The 19,076-nt window shown below is 42.6% G+C and overlaps 1 protein-coding gene across 1 annotated transcript in view; it reads left to right on the forward strand.

Moving 5' to 3' along the window:
- The window catches only part of ush2a (Usher syndrome 2A (autosomal recessive, mild)), a gene marked incomplete at both ends in the record, with an annotated part of 418,741 nt that overhangs the window by 192,402 nt on the left and 207,263 nt on the right, over positions 1 to 19,076 (forward strand). The window contains 2 exon segments of the mRNA XM_084181556.1: positions 4,852 to 4,958; positions 5,166 to 5,289. Of these exon segments, the coding sequence (XP_084037682.1) occupies positions 4,852 to 4,958; positions 5,166 to 5,289 (231 nt within the window).

A 19,076-nucleotide genomic window follows, 5' to 3' on the forward strand; every position in this document is an offset into this window, starting at 1 on the left:
AACCCCATAGAAAATATTTGGAGGGAGTTGAAAGTCTGTGTTGCCCAGCGACAGCCCCAAAACATCGCTGCTCTAGAGGAGATCTGCATGGAGGAATGGGCCAAAATACCAGCAACAGTGTGTGAAAACCTTGTGAAGACTTACAGAAAACGTTTGACCTGTGTCATTGCCAACAAAGGGTATATAACAAAGTATTGAGAAACTTTTGTTATTGACCAAATACTTATTTTCCACCATAATTTGCAAATAAATTCATTAAAAATCCTACAATGTGATTTTCTGGAAAAAACATTTCTCATTTTGTCTGTCATAGTTGACGTGTACCTATGATGAAAATTACAGGCCTCTCTCATATTTTTAAGTGGGAGAACTTGCACAATTGGTGGCTGACTAAATACTTTTTTCCCCCACTGCATATACCCCTGGCGCAGGGACTCAGTGACATATGTTTCCATAGCCACCGTTTCAGCCTGTGACAGGTGGTATATATGACTCCTGGGAGGTACAGCGTCTACCCGGACGTTTATCGCGCAATCCCCCGCCCGATGAGGTGGTAATTTAGTCGCCTGTGTTTTAGAGAACGCTTGCGCCAGATCGAGGTATTCAGGGGGAATGCGCACGGTGGAGGTACTGTCTGGACTTTCCACCGTGGTTGCACCAACGGAAACACCTAGATACCTACCCTGACACTCTCGCGACCACCCCGTGAGAACCCTCTGCGGCCATGAGAAGGTGGGGTTGTGGAGTGCTAGCCAAGGGATACCTAATACCACAGGGAAAGCAGGAGACTCAATAATGGAAAAAGTAACCTGCTCACAATGAGTCTCCTGGGTAATCATGGTGACTGGTACAGTAACTTCCTTAACCAACCCGGAACCTAATGGTCGACTATCAAGTGCTCTGATGGGGCGTGGAATGGATAGGGGAATCAATGGAATGCCTATACGGTGTGCGAATGCCCTGTCCATAAAGTTCCCAGCTGCACCTGAATCGACTAGCGCCTTACACTGGGGAACTACCATGTGCTCAGGAAAGGAGATGTGTATTTTACAGTGCGCAGCAGAGGGCTCTGAACGAGTGTGGGTGTTCGATACCTAGGGTGATGCGAGAGTGCCCTGCCTCCCGGCCCAAAAGAACGTTGACTATGACGTGTGGTGTATTGTCCCTTCGTGCCACCAGAGTGGCACTGTCGCTGTCCTCCGCTCTCTCGGCCGGCGGCTCCACCCAGCTCCATCGGCTCGGGATCCGAGTCGTCCAGGGTGGAAACGGGCAGACCCCTACCAGGACGTCCTCTTGCTGCCAGCAGGTTGTCCAAACGAATGGCCATGTCCACCAGTTTGTTGAAGGACAACATGGTGTCTCGGCAGGCTAGCTCCCATCGGACGTCCTCCCACAGATGGCAATGGAAATGGTCGATCAGGGCCCGCTCGTTCCACCCGGACCCCGCTGCCAGCGTCCGAAACTCCAATGCGAAGTCCTGCGCAGTCCTCGTCCCCTGCCTCAGGTGGACCAGCCACTCGCCCGCCTCTCGACCCTCGGGTGGGTGATCGAAGACCGCCCGGAAGAGGCGAGCAAACTCCCCGTAGTTCTCCAACGCGTTGGCCCACTCCAGGGCTTTCCCCGAGAGGCAGGAGACGAGGGCGGACACCTTCTCCCGCTCCGATGGAACCGGTCGGATGCTGGAGAAGTAGAGCTCCAGTTGGAGAAGGAATCCTTGGCACAGCGCCGCTGTCCCGTCGAACTCCCCTGGTCGGGATATCTGGATCCCTCCGGGTGCTGGGGTGTAGGTGGCGGGATCCGGTTGACCAGCTGGTCTCGACGGATCGGGCTCTCTCCTCTCCAGGCGTTGGACGACCTGAAGAACCCGACCCATCGCTTCACCCAAGCTGGTTAGCATAGTTGAATGCTCCTGGACCTGTTCCACGACTCCAGGCATGTGCGTCTCTCCCGCTGACTCCATAGCGGGTGGGTGATTCTGTGATGAGGTGGTGATGAAGGAGTCAGGCGCAGGACGGTAATTCACAGAATAACAGGCTTTAATCCGCAAAATACAGGTTTACGCGGAAATGCGTCAAACACACTCCAGGGCACAAAACAGGCACACTGGAAAATACAAGGCACACGGGAAAAATACTCCCGTCGATACACAATACACGAGCTCCACCGAGCTTCACTAAACTCCACAAACAAACAATCACCCACACAGACAAGGAAGCAGAGGGAACACTTATACCATGACTAATGAGGGAATAAGGACCAGGTGTGTGTGATTGAAGACAAGACAAATGCAGTGATTATAAATGGATCGGCAGTAGCTAGTAAGCCGGTGACGCTGAACGCCGAAACCTGCCCGAACAAGGAGGGGAGGCAGCCTCGGCGGAAGTCGTGACAGTCTGATTCGCGCATGTCTGAGTGGACTTATCCATGGTGGAGGCCACGGGGATGGCACAGTCCATCACTAGACACGTGATACTGAAATTGTATATGGTTATATTATGTAAATAAAATGGTGCAACACTAATACATCTTATATTATTTTATAACAAATGTGCTTTCTCCCGTGCTGGATACGGTCGCTGTCCGTGGTTCAGAAATATAATCTTCAGTGCGCCGTAAAACTGGTGCCTTTCCCTATGTTGCTATGTGCATAATAAAAGTTTGAGAACAATGTGTAGGAGGCAGCAGCTGCAGAGATAAGGAAACAGCCCTTGCCTGAAAATTGAGCAGAGAGGAAACCCCAACTTAATTAGGTCTATAATCAATAGCCTAACTGTTAAATGTGCCTGGCTTTATAAATCATCCATATATACAGTGCATTCGGAAAGTATTCAGACACCTTGACTTTTTTTCCACATTTTGTTACGTTACAGCCTTATTCTAAAATTGATTTTAAAAAAAAATCCCTTATCAATCTACACACAATACCCCATAATGACAAAGCAAAAACAGGTTTTTAGAAATGTTTGCAAGTTTATACAAAAAAATAAAAAATAAATATTACAGCCTTGAGTCTTCTTGGGTATAACGCTACAAGCTTGGCACACCCGCGACGCTCCCCATCCAACCTGACAGAGCTTGAGAGGATCTGCAGAGAAGAATGGGAGAAACTCCCCAAATACAGATGTGCCAAGCTTGTAGCTTCACAGCCAATGCACTCTGTAGCTGTTTTAAAATCACCAATGGCCTCATGGTGACATCCCTGAGCAGTTTCATTCCTGTCCTGCAGCTCAGTTCAGAAGGACGACTGTATCTTTGTTGTGTCATCCACAGCATAATTATTAACTTGACCATGCTTAAAGAGATATTAATTGTCTGATTTGTTATTGTTACCCATCAATAACTGCCATTCTTTATGAGGCTTTCAAAAAGCTGGTCTTTGTAGTTTAATCTGTGCTTGAAATTCAATACTTGGCTTGTCTAATGAAAAGGGGTTCATACTTTTGCAACAACTGTATTTAATGTTTTTTTTAGATTAGTTGTATTATTATTTTTTTTTACTTTGACATTATGGAGTATTTTGTGTAGATAATAATAATAGATCAATGTGTCATGACTCCCTCCGAAGCTTCCTCATCTGCTTGTTCGGGCAGGCTTCGGCATTCGTCGTCACCGGCCTTCTAGCCACTGCCGCTTCTCATCTCATCATTCCATTTGTTTTGTCTTGTTTTTCACACACACCTGGTACATGTCCCCTCATCAGTCTCTGTATAAGTATTCCCTCTGCTCCCCCATGTCTTTGTGTGTTATTGTTCCATGTGGAGGTGTCACTAGCTCGTGTTGAGCATTATGTTACTTTTATCGCCGGGATATTCACCTGTGTGTTTTGTTTTCCCAGTACGCATTGAAGTCGCATTGTATTTGGTTGCTGTATTGGCCTAATAAACCCTATTCTATGATTCACACCTCCTGCGCCTGGCTCCATCCTACTCACCTTGTTACACAATGAGCCCCAAAAAAAGCACAATTAAATTAATTTAAATCCCACTTTAACACAACAAAATGTGAAAAGATCCAAGGAGGGTGAATAATTATGATAAATAAAGGGAGAACTCACTGAAGATGCTTTAATGCAACCAGCCACTGAACCAAATGCTGGAGACACTGTGGTACTTGCAGATTCTATAGTAAAGAAAAAACACATAACATATCACTACCACCTCCTCTCTCCAGCGTATGTTCTGAATCAAGAAATAAAGGGTAAAATAAAAGAAATGTTCCACTGAGACTTCACAAATATCCTATTAAATGAGAGGGAATAATTTTTTTATGATATCAGAATTTCCATTATATAGACTCTATCGTTATTGATTGCCTGTAATTTATGGTGCCTGGACTGAGATGGGCTGGGAGACAAGACGTCCACCTCCCATTTACCAGCTTTATTAGGCCTTGCGTGTGTGTGTGTGCATCCTTGCGTGTGTGTGTGGGTGCGTGCGTGCGTGAAGGTGTTACTCCTGGGTAATTTACTCCTCTAGCTCATACGTGGGACCATCTAAACCACAGCACATGCATGGCGCTGGGATGGCTGTTAATGCACAGCTACCTTTTATATCCCTCCATCTCTCTACTCGTTTAGCTATTTTATCGGTTTAACCTGTTATCAGACTAGCAGACTCTCTCTGAAATGGATAATGGCTGTAAGGGAGTCTTTGTCTAAGAGACAGCTGAAACAGCTGAACAACACACCCATTTAAGAAAATGTTTAATTCTGCATAGATCTACAAATGAAAGTACTTAAAAGCGTACATGCACCCTCCTCTTGTAGCAGGCTTTGTACAAGGTAGTTACCTTTCTTCTCCTCCACTTTAACCATTATCTCTTTACTCTCTCTCCCTTCCCTCTCCTCTCTAGCTCCAGCAGGTCTCTCTCCCCCCAGGTTGAGGCCAGTGCATGGGACACTGATGGAGGTGACCTGGGACCCCCCCTCTCAGCCCCACGGACCCCCACCCCTCTACCAGGTCTGTCTGTCCGTCTTTCTGCCAGATACTTTCAGAACCGACTACAGAGGGACATCATTGTTTAAATTCCTTTTAAAACATATTTGTACATACATATATGTTGTGATACTTCCACTTTGTGTCTCGTCTTGTCTCGTCTTGCTGTTATAGAGCCTATGTAATCATAGAGTAACTTCTACTGTTACCTTTGAACCTCAACTCCATCAGGTGGAGCGAACCGACCTCTCTCTCTCTGACCCCCGTGACCCCGTCGTTAGGGGGGCTAGGTTTCCCGGCAACAGTTACTACCGGTTCCCCAGTGACACACTACCGGTCAACAGCGACTTCACAGGTACGTGGCGACTGTAGACACACACACATACACACACACATACACACAGAGTAATATTTGGTTTATCTCCACCTTTGTGTAAGAGCACAGCTAAATTAATAGTTTGTACATTATAAAACACATACAAATACATAAAGCTTATAATTTGTTTATTGTTGTTCTGTATATGTTCAGACTGAAACAGTATTTCTTTGGTAGAGGCCCAGCTAAGTGAATGACTTCCACACAGACAGAGGACAATTACAACAGTGTTTACTCAAATAATTGGAGAACTGAGCTCCAAATCAAAACATGTTCTGCTTCATCTGCAAACCCAACCAAAACATCCCTAGTCGGCCATTTGTGGAAATTATATTATATATGTTTTAATTGGCTCTTATGCTAATCAAATAGAATCGCTAACAAAGCATCCGGTTGATTCACCCAACAATGTTAGGGGTGGGGTAATGAAAGCCTTAATTTACCATTGTTAACTTGTTTTCTCTTTTCTTGTTTGAGGGATTTGTAATATATTGTTTTTACTTAGATTTTGTCCTCAAATGCCCAAATCCTTACTCACGGTCAAACCTGGCACATTGGCCACCTCTCACTCTGGCATCACTGTGGTGAATGGCCTTAGCAGACTGTGTGTGTGCGTACATGCGTGTGTGTGTGTGTGTGTGTGTGTCTCCAGCACAGTGCTCACTATTAGACCTCACGTTCAGCATGTCTCTCCCCTCCTAGTTTTACACGTCCAGTAAACTATCAGAGAAATCTGTCTATATTTGTATGAATAGACCACCAGTTAATCCCTAGTCCGTCTGCAGTGTGGGACATTATCCAGCCTATGTATCATAAAGTAAAGTAAACTAATGGTAGAACCTGCTGACCTAGCCTGCTATGGAGACGCACGGCCATCTGCCCTTAACTCTATTAACATCTAGCAGCTATTTCCCTTTTCTCCTTAAATTATGACGCTGGATATATCTTTATAAATCAGGACCAGGCTTCAATCCTGCTGCCGCTAATTGATCAATGGCCACAGTCAGAAAAGGAGTCTTGTCCTTGGGCCCCACACCATTACACACACACGCACACGCGCGCGCACACACACACACACACACACACACACACACACACACACACACACACACACACACACACACACACACACACACCCTAATGAAGGAGGCAGAGGTACAAACCAGAAGAATCACCTCACACACTCCCCGATTAGCTCTGTTTGGGATTGCTTTCCCCACACAGCCATCACTTCCTTGAGCTCAGTGTACACTAGGACCTTGTGTGTATGTGTGTGTCTGTGTGTGTGTGTGTTTTTTGTTTTATTGTAAGGACAAAAGTCTCTACAGAAAATAATATACTATCCATTATGCAATATATTGAAAATTGATTCTAGACGATCTTGTCAAGGTGTATGGAATGGCAGCCTTAAAACAGTCGTAAGCGTTTTTTACTGGCTATGATAAAAGACTTCAGATGTAGATAGATAGAGGGTAATGGATCAAATCATTGGCATAAACTGGATGTATTCACTATCATCTACGCGTTTTCGCCATAACCATACCTTTACACAATCAATACTAACCTCATACCCTACATCCAATTATATCTGCAGAGGGACTCCAACACCAAACAAATCAAAGAAAAAACTGATTAGAAATGACGGTGGAACTCATCAATGCTAACCTGCAGCCTGATGGGCTTTCTGTCTCAAATCACTCATCATCTTCTCTCTCCATCAACATAATGCACTATTTTAGAATATTAATAACGTGATGTTTTCATGTTTCCATAATTTGTTCATTTAGTTTATGTATTCTTGCGTTTTCAGGGAACATGGAGTCGAGTGGATGTATGCCACTTGTCTTTGAGAGGTCAATGTGCTTTATGCTAAATCTGGGCTCCAATCAAGGAGGCTTTTTCACTATGAAATCAATGCCTGAGAGATGAATAACTCTGAGTGCAGGGTTCCATAATGGATTCCTCCATTTAGAGACATTCTTTATACATCAAAAAAACTAGACCTATCCCTTTTGTATGAATATGAATGAATCTGTTTTCAGATTGGAATCTGTTTTTTAACCAGACAAATCCCGACGTTTTGAACTGTACTGAAGTCAATTAAATCAAAAACGGTAAATAATAAACAAAAAAGAGAAAGGAATACTTTATCCTGACTCTACACACTCTATCGTAGCGCGCGGAAGAAATGTTAAATGATACAAATTATTTTCCTTAATTCATTTGATTGATTGCGGTGCAGTGTCGGCACGTTGGCAAATTGGAGGGAAAACTTTACAGACATCATTAGTTTTTCTCCATTTAAATATTAATCAGGAGAGGCTGGGCTCTTTAGCTCTGTCATTTGTATATTTAATGGGCTGCTGTAGAATCTATGGCGGTAATTAGCACTAGCCGCACTCTCATTAATACGACTGGGCTGATTAATGCTAGCGCCACGCTAACATGACTGGAGTGATCCGCGGGATGTTCTGACTAGATTACACCAGGCAGACCCTGTTTGTTTGGCATCATGACAAATAGAATAGTGCTCAACAAAAGACCAGGGAAAAAAGGATTCTGCTAAGACAATATGTTTGTTTTGTGTATGAGGCATTGGAAAGGGTTTGAATGTAGGATTGTGTTGCAGATTGTGGCAAGTGCTTTTTAATCTCTCACTGTTCTCTGATTATAATACACTGTACATGTAATAGATACCAGTTGTGATATATATAAATCCTTTTTAAAACAATCTCCACATTAGTCAGTCCTACAGTGGGGAAAAAAAGTATTTAGTCAGCCACCAATTGTGCAAGTTCTCCCACTTAAAAAGATGAGAGAGGCCTGTAATTTTCATCATAGGTACACGTCAACTATGACAGACAAATTTAGATTTTTTTTCTCCAGAAAATCACATTGTAGGATTTTTAATTAATTTATTTGCAAATTATGGTGGAAAATAAGTATTTGGTCACCTACAAACAAGCAAGATTTCTGGCTCTCACAGACCTGTAACTTCTTCTTTAAGAGGCTCCTCTGTCCTCCACTCGTTACCTGTATTAATGGCACCTGTTTGAACTTGTTATCAGTATAAAAGACACCTGTCCACAACCTCAAACAGTCACACTCCAAACTCCACTATGGCCAAGGCCAAAGAGCTGTCAAAGGACACCAGAAACAAAATTGTAGACCTGCACCAGACTGGGAAGACTGAATCTGCAATAGGTAAGCAGCTTGGTTTGAAGAAATCAACTGTGGGAGCAATTATTAGGAAATGGAAGACATACAAGACCACTGATAATCTCCCTCGATCTGGGGCTCCACGCAAGATCTCACCCCGTGGGGTCAAAATGATCACAAGAACGGTGAACCACACGGGGGGACCTAGTGAATGACCTGCAGAGAGCTGGGACCAAAGTAACAAAGCCTACCATCAGTAACACACTACGCCGCCAGGGACTCAAATCCTGCAGTGCCAGACATGTCCCCCTGCTTAAGCCAGTACATGTCCAGGCCCGTCTGAAGTTTGCTAGAGTGCATTTGGATGATCCAGAAGAGGATTGGGAGAATGTCATATGGTCAGATGAAACCAAAATATAACTTTTTGGTAAAAACTCAACTCGTCGTGTTTGGAGGACAAAGAATGATGAGTTGCATCCAAAGAACACCATACCTACTGTGAAGCATGGGGGTGGAAACATCATGCTTTGGGGCTGTTTTTCTGTAAAGGGACCAGGACGACTGATCCGTGTAAAGGAAAGAATGAATGGGGCCATGTATCGTGAGATTTTGAGTGAAAACCTCTTTCCATCAGCAAGGGCATTGAAGATGAAACGTGGCTGGGTCTTTCAGCATGACAATGATCCCAAAGACACCGCCCGGACAACGAAGGACTGGCTTCGTAAGAAGCATTTCAAGGTCCTGGAGTGGCCTAGCCAGTCTCCAGATCTCAACCCCATAGAAAATCTTTGGAGGGAGTTGAAAGTCGTTGTTGCCCAGCGACAGCCCCAAAACATCACTGCTCTAGAGGAGATCTGCATGGAGGAATGGGCCAAAATACCAGCAACAGTGTGTGAAAACCTTGTGAAGACTTACAGAAAACGTTTGACCTGTGTCATTGCCAACAAAGGGTATATAACAAAGTATTGAGAAACTTTTGTTATTGACCAAATACTTATTTTCCACCATAATTTGCAAATAAATTCATAAAAAATCCTACAATGTGATTTTCTGGATTTTTTCTCTCTCATTTTGTCTGTCATAGTTGACGTGTACCTATGATGAAAATTACAGGCCTCTCTCATCTTTTTAAGTGGGAGAACTTGCACAATTGGTGGCTGACTAAATACTTTTTTCCCCACTGTATATCCATACAACTTACATCTCGGAATGTTGAGTCTACAACATTACAACAGGCATGTCTGCCTTAGAGCATGTGCGTGCGTTGGTGCCTGCCTGTCTGTCTGTCTGTCTGTGTGTGTGAGTGTGTTTGTGCCTGCCTGTGTGTGTTGTGTGTACTTTGCATGATGAACTGTACACACATATAAACTGTACATGACTGTTATGTGGATTATTTATCAAACTATTCTGTGTCTCTGTGCGTCTCCCAAAAGGTTGTAAGTCTTTTGGGATTTAAGTAACGGACAGAGTCCCGATCTGCATAGTCAGAGATCTTTATTCATTGAGAATTCTGCCATCACAATTTCAGAGTCCATCTTTTATACTCATACATCATACAAAAAATCCCTCCCCTCTGTAGGCAGGCTGTAGTTTTCCACTCTAAAACTGCTCTCCTGACCATCAGTTCACACACACACACACATATACACACATGCATACACACATACATACACACACACACACATGCATACACACACATATACATACACACTTTCTTATCATAGCCTACTCCCTGTATTCCTCAGTTATCGCCGTTCTCACAATATTCTGCACCAAGTTCCATAACAGTTTCTCTCTTCCCTAAATTGGGAGGCCTCTTTATCTTGGTTTCTCAGTTGTCTGTAGACAGTTCTCCTTGTCCTTTGTCTGGCCTAACTCTTACTCACATTGCTGAATTAGTAGCTCAATGTCATAGTCTTTACTGGTCCTACACTCACACATTCTAACACATTCCACACAGTTTCAGGGTGTAATAATTAGTCATTAATAATTAATCTATCAATCCACCCTTTGACTAAATATTACACACATACAAAATATATGTTGTTATAGAAATTAATCACACACATTGAAGCATATAAGTTGGTTTGCATATAAAAACATAAAAAATTGTCTCATTCAATACAGGTTCATCAGGGTTACCCCATGATTAAAAGTGTAACGTTACTTTTTAGCAATGGTAACTAGTACATAATACTTAAAACGAGACTTTAATACACAAAAGATCATTACAATAACTTTTAAACTAGAGATTTCTAGTTCTAGGAAAACATCCAGTCTCAAACTATCTGAATCGTCGTCTCAAACTATCTGAATCGTGGGTCATATTCTTCATTCCTTAGATCGGAGTCCGGGATTGGGCCGTATCTCACCATCTGCTGTGATACTGCTCCAACGCCTTGCTCACCAATCCTCGGACACAGGGAATAAGACAACATCCACAAAGAACAAGCATACCCATAGACGCGATTGCCGCGCCTAAAATAGTTACAACAATAGTTTTCCATTTACCAAACATTTTATCAAACCAACGAGTCATTGATGTATTCACCCCCCAGTTCTCAGCCCATTCTTTACTTTATGCAGTGAGACCTGCCAGTGCTCTAGTTACTGTACCATCTGGGGCTATGCTGTTGGGGATAAATATACAACAATGACCTCCCACCATCTTGCAAATCCACCCTTCTCTGCTAAAAGCATTTCGAGAACCAAACTATTCTGCAGGTCATGAGTGAGGTGGCGGATAGTTGGCCTGAGATTCTCTTCACTGCATCTCCTGTCTAATTAACGAACCGTTGTAGATGTAATTAATCCAGTCAACATTTTTATCAATTGTAACCCACCAGAAAAACGTTGTTGTAAACCCTTCTCCAATTTGATCTGTGATTCGCATTACTTTGGTGTCTATAACATTGATAATCTCCGGAGTTCATGGTGAATTGGGGTGCCTTAGTATTATCCTTTTTAAGAGTGGTTATTTTAATATCAGAACAATTAGGTGAGGTTTGGTTTGATCCCAAATCTATCACACAAGAGAACATGGTCTGAGGCATAGGTGCAGTTACAAGGGTTGGCCTACCTGTTGAACAGGCATAACAATTAGTTTGACCCAACACCCTAGCTGTGTAGTTCATCCACCTTACCCAAAAGTTCTCATTTGAAATTCCTTCTACTTCTCCTTGGTTCATTTCCTGCAAGAGGAAATATTCTACCCTTGGTGGTTTAGTGCTATTTAGGATTCCTTCTGAGGGCCTTCCAAGGGGTATTAGACTAGTTTTTTGGTACCTCTGGTGATAACATTAGATCTACCTACTGTTCTGTCTCGGGGGTGGAAGATTCATTTCTCTCCTGAAAAATGAACCTCAAACATATATCTGCCCCGAAATCATCAACACATGTACACGCCATCTTCTTACCAAAGCCCCCAAATCCTCCTATCTCTTCATGGGAGAAGTCAAATGGTATCTTGAATCCCCCATCTTGTCCTAAACTGACTTTAACTATTAAAATAATCATTCCCCCAATAGTCTTTCTTGGTTTCAGTATTTCTGACCTGGATTAATCCATAATATGGTTAACATGATGATGCAGCTCAGAGTCCCCCAAAATCCCCAAAACCGCCATCCCAATCCTGTCCCTGACTCACCTGCCTGGTACTTCCCCATACCCACACCTCTATAAACACCCCACAGTGATGAAAGGTCGGGGTAGGGTTTCTTCGTTAACAGCGTTTACCCCCAAACCCTAATGGTCAGTTCTTCTCTTTAACTCTGTGTGTGTTCAACAGTGTTGGTATGTGGGCCTACCTTTTTGCAGTGGGTAACGTGGACCCAAGTGGCTCTCTCAGCTATTCTTATAGCGAAGGCAGTTACCAATAGGACTTGGTATGGTCCCTCCCAGCGTGACTGCTTTCTATCCCTTTTCCTCAACGATTGGATCCACACCCAGTCTCCAGGTTATATATTATGAATCACCTTCTCCTTTAATTCTCCTGTAGGACACAAATTCTTAGACATACGGTTAATGAACAATTTTCCCATGTGTTCTGCTAGTGTATTCTCTAGTTCTATGTCTGCCTGTCTGGTCCTGCCAACTGTGGCATTCTGTAAGGTCTTCCAAACACTTTCTCAAAGGGGGATAACCCATCTTTATCTGGGGTTACTCTAATTTTCTTCCCTTCACTCCGTGATAACTCTATAAAATCAATTTCCAATTGCTGGAAGGGGTACTTAGCCGGAGGATACTCACCCTGAGGTGCCCTTTGTCTGCCCTGGTGATTATTTTGAGCACAGATAACACATCTTGAACAAAAGTTTTATTTTAATTTTTTATAATTAGTAATCCTGTATGCAACAAAGTGTTGTCTAATCTGCTCTACCATCCATCCCTCCTCTTGACACATGTCACTGCCCATGTGTCAATATTACCACCTACCTTAACAATCACTTAGGTAATATTGGTAATTTATCATACAATTGCCATCCCTTATTTATTTTTGAGACTGTCCCTTGCTTCTTTATTGCTCCTATCTTTCTGATCTCATTACTAAATAAATGATCTAGGTAATAGCTGTTTCGCATTAGATTGTGCCTTCCTCTGATTACTGCAGCTCATTGCATTAATTTAGTTTCAAATACCAACTTGTTGTTTATTAAAGCATAATAAAAATTAAATTTAAATGACAACATTTGATAATACCTCAACTTACTTCTATCCCGTAAAAGTAATCCAAGATTAGTACAATTGACTAGCAACAGGTATCCCTCATTCAGGGAAAGCTCTCTCTCTCTTCTGTTATTTATGGTTCAAATCATATATATTATTACCAAATTATCCTCCTCTCATGCCTTTGGAATTTACCAGTGTGGATGATTAATTAACACCAGAAAGTCAAAACAAAGTTCAGAGGCAATTTGAAATTATTCAACGAACTGTTCCATCCCATAGTATACTAAACATTACCATAATTCTAAATATTTCATAAATGTTACTTATCCCAAGTGTTCATTAAGTCCTCATGACATTTATTCTCATAAGAAATCATATATCCTAACTCAATTAAACTGCTCCCCCTATCACTGGGCAACATTCCAATGAGATAAGCGAATCTCTTTCTTCTGGAAGAGAAATTATTCATTTTGTTAACCTTCAATTACCATCAGTAATCTAAAGATGGTAAGTACACACAAAACATGATACAGATATCCCCAGTCCTAACTCATCAATAATCGTTTGTATCAATCTAAGTCCTCATAACTAATCCATAAAACCACTCAAAATTCATTGAGTATACTATGATTATGTTTAATTGATTACCCTTCAGATCATATCCTCTTTAAATCTCACAATGATTATTGAACCCCTAAATCTGCTATCAACACCATAGGAAAATCTGTCTCCCCTTCTATTGTTCCTGTCGCCCCTGTAAATGTCATATTTCATTCATTAGCCAATACAATCACATACTCTGTGTAAGTAAGACATTATATTTTATCCCAGGCATCCCCTTAACATAATGCTATAGGAGACTTCCATCAATCCTGGAAGACACTATATAATACCACGTTTCATTAAGTTCACTACACCTTCTAATATAAACCTATAACCCCTTTCTATTAATTTAATAATTGCAACCTGTTGCATTGATGTTTTTAAAATATAAAGCTATTGTTTAATAACTTCATACTTATAACCAATGTTTACAACTCTTTTACCCGCGAACTAGAACCATAATTTTTTTTTTCTCAATTCAAATAATTGTCCCAACTCTATAGCAATTTTCAGTTCGCTATTCAATTTCTTTAACTGTTCTCTCTGATTAGGCCCTAATTAATAAAACAAATACTTGCTATCGTTGATAAGCATACATTTATTTTTATTCCTATCATTTGAACTATGTACTGTCTCTAACCCCTCCCCCCCCCTCCCTGCTCCTTCCTACACAATGGGGGAAGCGCGGGGACCTGCCCTAATCATCTTCCTTCTTACGAAATCATGTCATTAGTACTTGTAACCACAACCCATTACTACTTAAAAACATATTTTCATAGACATAACTAGAATATTTATCTACTTAAGCTATCTAATTCAACCTTTCACATTTCTCAATCCACCTAGTAATCTAGGTCCATAGCCCCAATGTGAAAGCTTTACCCACTGTCCCTACCTAGGTTCAAACCAGGGACCCTCTACATACATTGCCTGTCACTCCACAAAATCCGCGATCCTTTCAAGGCACGCCAAACAACCACGCTCTGTATACTTATAAGGTATCAGGCTGGTTGTCTTCTCCTGCTCTGGGGTTTGGCAGGGCTATTAAGGGATAGGATTGCTCCATCTTACCCTTACATTGCATTTGTTTAATCATGGATTCCAATTTAATTACATCAAGTATTTCTCGTCCCCAGTAAATTCTGGGACCTCTTGTGAGGATTTGCCCCCCATGGTTGGTACTGTTAAAAATCCCTTAGCCACCTCTTCTATATAACAAGTCAATATAACAAGTAATTCAAAACAGCTTCACACCACAACACCTGGAATCACCCCTCCCTGTATAGGTATTCTTGACTAGTCTCCCAGAATTATCTCCTACTCTACGGAGGAATTTATCCCCACAATGAAATCTTGACAATTCCTGACAGTCTCATACAACAGGAAGGGGTTCTCCCACTTCTCTATACAACCACCTGGAAGTTTATTTTGGTAATGGCCTATTACCTTGAATCGTTACGGACCCACCAACCTTAAATTGTCTACAACCTTAAATCGGCTACCGGCTACAACCTTAAATCGGCTACCGGCTACAACCTTAAATCGGCTACCGGCTACAACCTTAAAATTGGCTACAACCTTAAATCGTCTACCGGCTACAACCTTAAATCGGCTACCGGCTACAACCTTAAATGGGCTACCTTAAAATGGCTACGCATTGATCAATTTGCTACTTTAAATTATGACGTTACCCTCAGTCAATATTTTAGCAAGTTCTCAAATCAATTTCACCAAGTAATGAATAAAGACTACTGACCTTATCCTTGCAGCCGAGATTCAATGTAGGTTTGGATTCCGTCACCGTCTCTGTCATTAATCAGGTGTCCTCTGGCCTGTCTTAACCCTTAATGTCAAAGGGCAGGACTTTCTATTTACGAATGTATCATTCGCCCGTCAACGGTTTTCAGAGTTACCTGGAATGACAGAGACAGGTATTGGATTCCGAGCTCGAAGGACCAAGCTGTTATGTGAATTATTTATCAAACTATTCTGTGTCTCTGTGCGTCTCCCAAAAGGTTGTAAGTCTTTTGGGATTTAAGTAACGGACAGAGTCCCGATCTGCATAGTCAGAGATCTTTATTCATTGAGAATTCTGCCATCACAATTTCAGAGTCCATCTGTTATACTCATACGTCATACAAAAAATCCCTCCCCTCTGTAGGCGGGCTGTAGTTTTCCACTCTAAAACTGCTCTCCTGACCATCAGTTCACACACACACACACATATACACACATGCATACACACATACATACACACACACACACACATGCATACACACACACATACATACACACTTTCTTATCATAGCCTACTCCCTGTATTCCTCAGTTATCGCCGTTCTCACAATATTCTGCACCATGTTCCATAACAGTTTCTCTCCTCCCTAAATTGGGAGGCCTCTTTATCTTGGTTTCTCAGTTGTCTGTAGACAGTTCTCCTTGTCCTTTGTCTGGCCTAACTCTTACTCACATTGCTGAATAGTAGCTCAATGTCATAGTCTTTACTGGTCCTACACTCACACATTCTAACACATTCCACACAGTTTCAGGGTGTAATAATTAGTCATGAATAATTAATCTATCAATGACTCTACTCAGATCTCTTAAGAGTGTCAAGTTAGGAACAGTGTCCGGTTGCATAAAACCCCTTAAGTAAAACCGGACACAGGTCTCACGGGGGCCTCACACCTCAGGGTGTCCCAGCTAGAGAGTGGTCAGCTGCCTCCGTCACTGAGTGGTCAAGCAAGTTTCTCTGGTGTCCTAGGGCAGTCTCTCTCTCTCTCTCTCTCTCTGGGCTATCCCAGCTGGACACTCCTAAGAGCCCCTGGTACAGCACGTCACTGAGTGGCCAGAACAGTCTGCTGACTGAGTGGTCCTGCATGTCTCTACGGTCTGGTCGATCCTACCTGAGAGTGAATGGACAGTATGGTCTCCCCTGGGGTCTCCCTATCGCTGAGGTACTCTAGCTGGGGTCTCCACAGAGCCCCCTGGTCCTGCCTACAGATAGCTGAGTAGTCAGCCAAGTCTCTATGGTGTCTCCCACGGGGGTCTCTCTTCCCTCTCTGGCTGTCCTGGAGGATGGATGGATGAACTGGGCTGAATGACCATGTGAAATGTGTTGTACCTGAAGTAGCGAACTGTCATCAGAAAGAGCTGAGCACCACTGGGAGAGAGGAGAGACTGCTGAGCACACAGCTTTCATAAACATCTATGAACAAACAGGCATGCAAACCGCAAACAGCCAACAGCTAACAGCCAACTTACATCTATAGCTTCTAAAATAAAGCTGTGCCATTATTACTAATATCCATCAATACCTTGAATAAATGCATACACACACGCGTGTAAACACAAACAACAGTATCAACAGCCTTACATTACTCAAAACAACAACCGTACAAGAGTCTACATCTCAACTGCAGTCACACCAACTCACAGCATTGCTTGTTTCAGTAAATGGCATTTCATTGCTCCAGTCTGTTTGTGTGGGTTGTGACTAACAACAACAGCTATTTCTGTTGAAGGAGGATTTCCTTCAAGTAAATGTTGATGTTTGCATGTCTGCTCCAAGGACAGTAAGTCTCCATGAGTCCATATGAGTGTCTGTCTAAGACATGTCTATGTCCCTACGGCCAGTGTCTTCAGTAGTGGTAGAAGGCCTATTCCCCTGTGGACTGCTCTACCTACATTAGGGTTAACATAGGCTAAGGTAGCCCTTTCCTGCAGTCAATTACCAAAAGCACAATCTATGGCCTCATGGGTGGAATATTATTAATATTTTTCATAATTAGTAAAGATTTTTTTTTTAATTAAACAACGAAAATCCGGTGTTTCTATGTCAAATGGTTTTGTTATATTTCAGTCTTCTGTGATGTATATAAAGTGTAATATTATGATGCAAACTCAAAATTGAATACATTTCAACTCTATATCTGACATAGTACAGGTGTCTTTTTTTTTTAAAGCCCAAAACCATGTGTGTGAGGTGTATATGTTTGTTTCGAAGTAGATTTGTTTAAGACTACCAAGAATCCCTCTGTGTGACCCTGATTTAGCCCACTGCAGTAAAAAGGTTTTTAAGTCAGAGAGAGATGGAGAGAGAGAGAGGGTATTCTCAGATGGACTACACTAGTGTCACCAGGTTAAAACAGGCTAAGTTAGCATCACCTATCTGTCATGTACTGTATCGTCTTCCTCAAGGCTCTGATGTGTCCATCTAACAAGACTACAAGGGTGTACAGTAGCTAGAGTATGTGGTCAAGTTGCTCTAAAACTGAGAAAGTAAAAGGAGGTAGTCAAACACTATCGCTCTGATGTAATGCTCTTATACTGAGACTACATCATTTCTGCTCTTAATGTCAGAGAAAGATTGAGAGAGAGAGGCGATTGAGAGATGTAGAGGTGGAGAGAGAGATGTTTTTACTACGTTTAAAAAAATACCTTTAATGGCCAATTTAAGGCACAAACTTTACATCATTGTAATTGACGTAAAAAGTAAAAACCAAGCCCCCCTCTTCGTCCACTGTACATAAAACCCCCTGATGCCCAACACCTCAGCCGAGCCCGCACCAGCCTCACCAGCATAGCTCTATATAGTAGCCCCAGCAACATAGCTCTATATAGTAGCCCCAGCAGCATAGCTCTATATAGTAGCCCCAGCAGCATAGCTCTGTATAGTAGCCCCAGCAGCATAGCTCTATATAGTAGCCCCAGCAACATAGCTCTGTATAGTAGCCTCACCAGCATAGCTCTATATAGTAGCCCCAGCAGCATAGCTCTGTATAGTAGCCCCAGCAGCATAGCTCTGTATAGCAGCCCCAGCAACATAGCTCTATATAGTAGCCCCAGCAACATAGCTCTGTATAGTAGCCCCAGCAACATAGCTCTATGTAGTAGCCCCAGCAGCATAGCTCTGTATAGTAGCCCCAGCAGCATAGCTCTATATAGTAGCCCCAGCAACATAGCTCTATATAGTAGCCCCAGCAGCATAGCTCTATATAGTAGCCCCAGCAGCATAGCTCTGTATAGCAGCCCCAGCAACATAGCTCTATATAGTAGCCCCAGCAACATAGCTCTGTATAGTAGCCCCAGCAACATAGCTCTGTATAGTAGCCCCAGCAGCATAGCTCTGTATAGTATCCCCAGCAACATAGCCCTATGTAGTAGCCCCAGCAGCATAGCTCTGTATAGTAGCCCCAGCAACATAGCTCTGTATAGTAGCCCCAGCAGCATAGCTCTATATAGTAGCCCCAGCAACATAGCTCTATATAGTAGCCCCAGCAGCATAGCTCTATATAGTAGCCCCAGCAGCATAGCTCTGTATAGCAGCCCCAGCA

Source organism: Coregonus lavaretus, assembly GCF_964263955.1.
Source record: "Coregonus lavaretus genome assembly, chromosome: 18".
NCBI lineage: Eukaryota > Metazoa > Chordata > Actinopteri > Salmoniformes > Salmonidae > Coregonus > Coregonus lavaretus.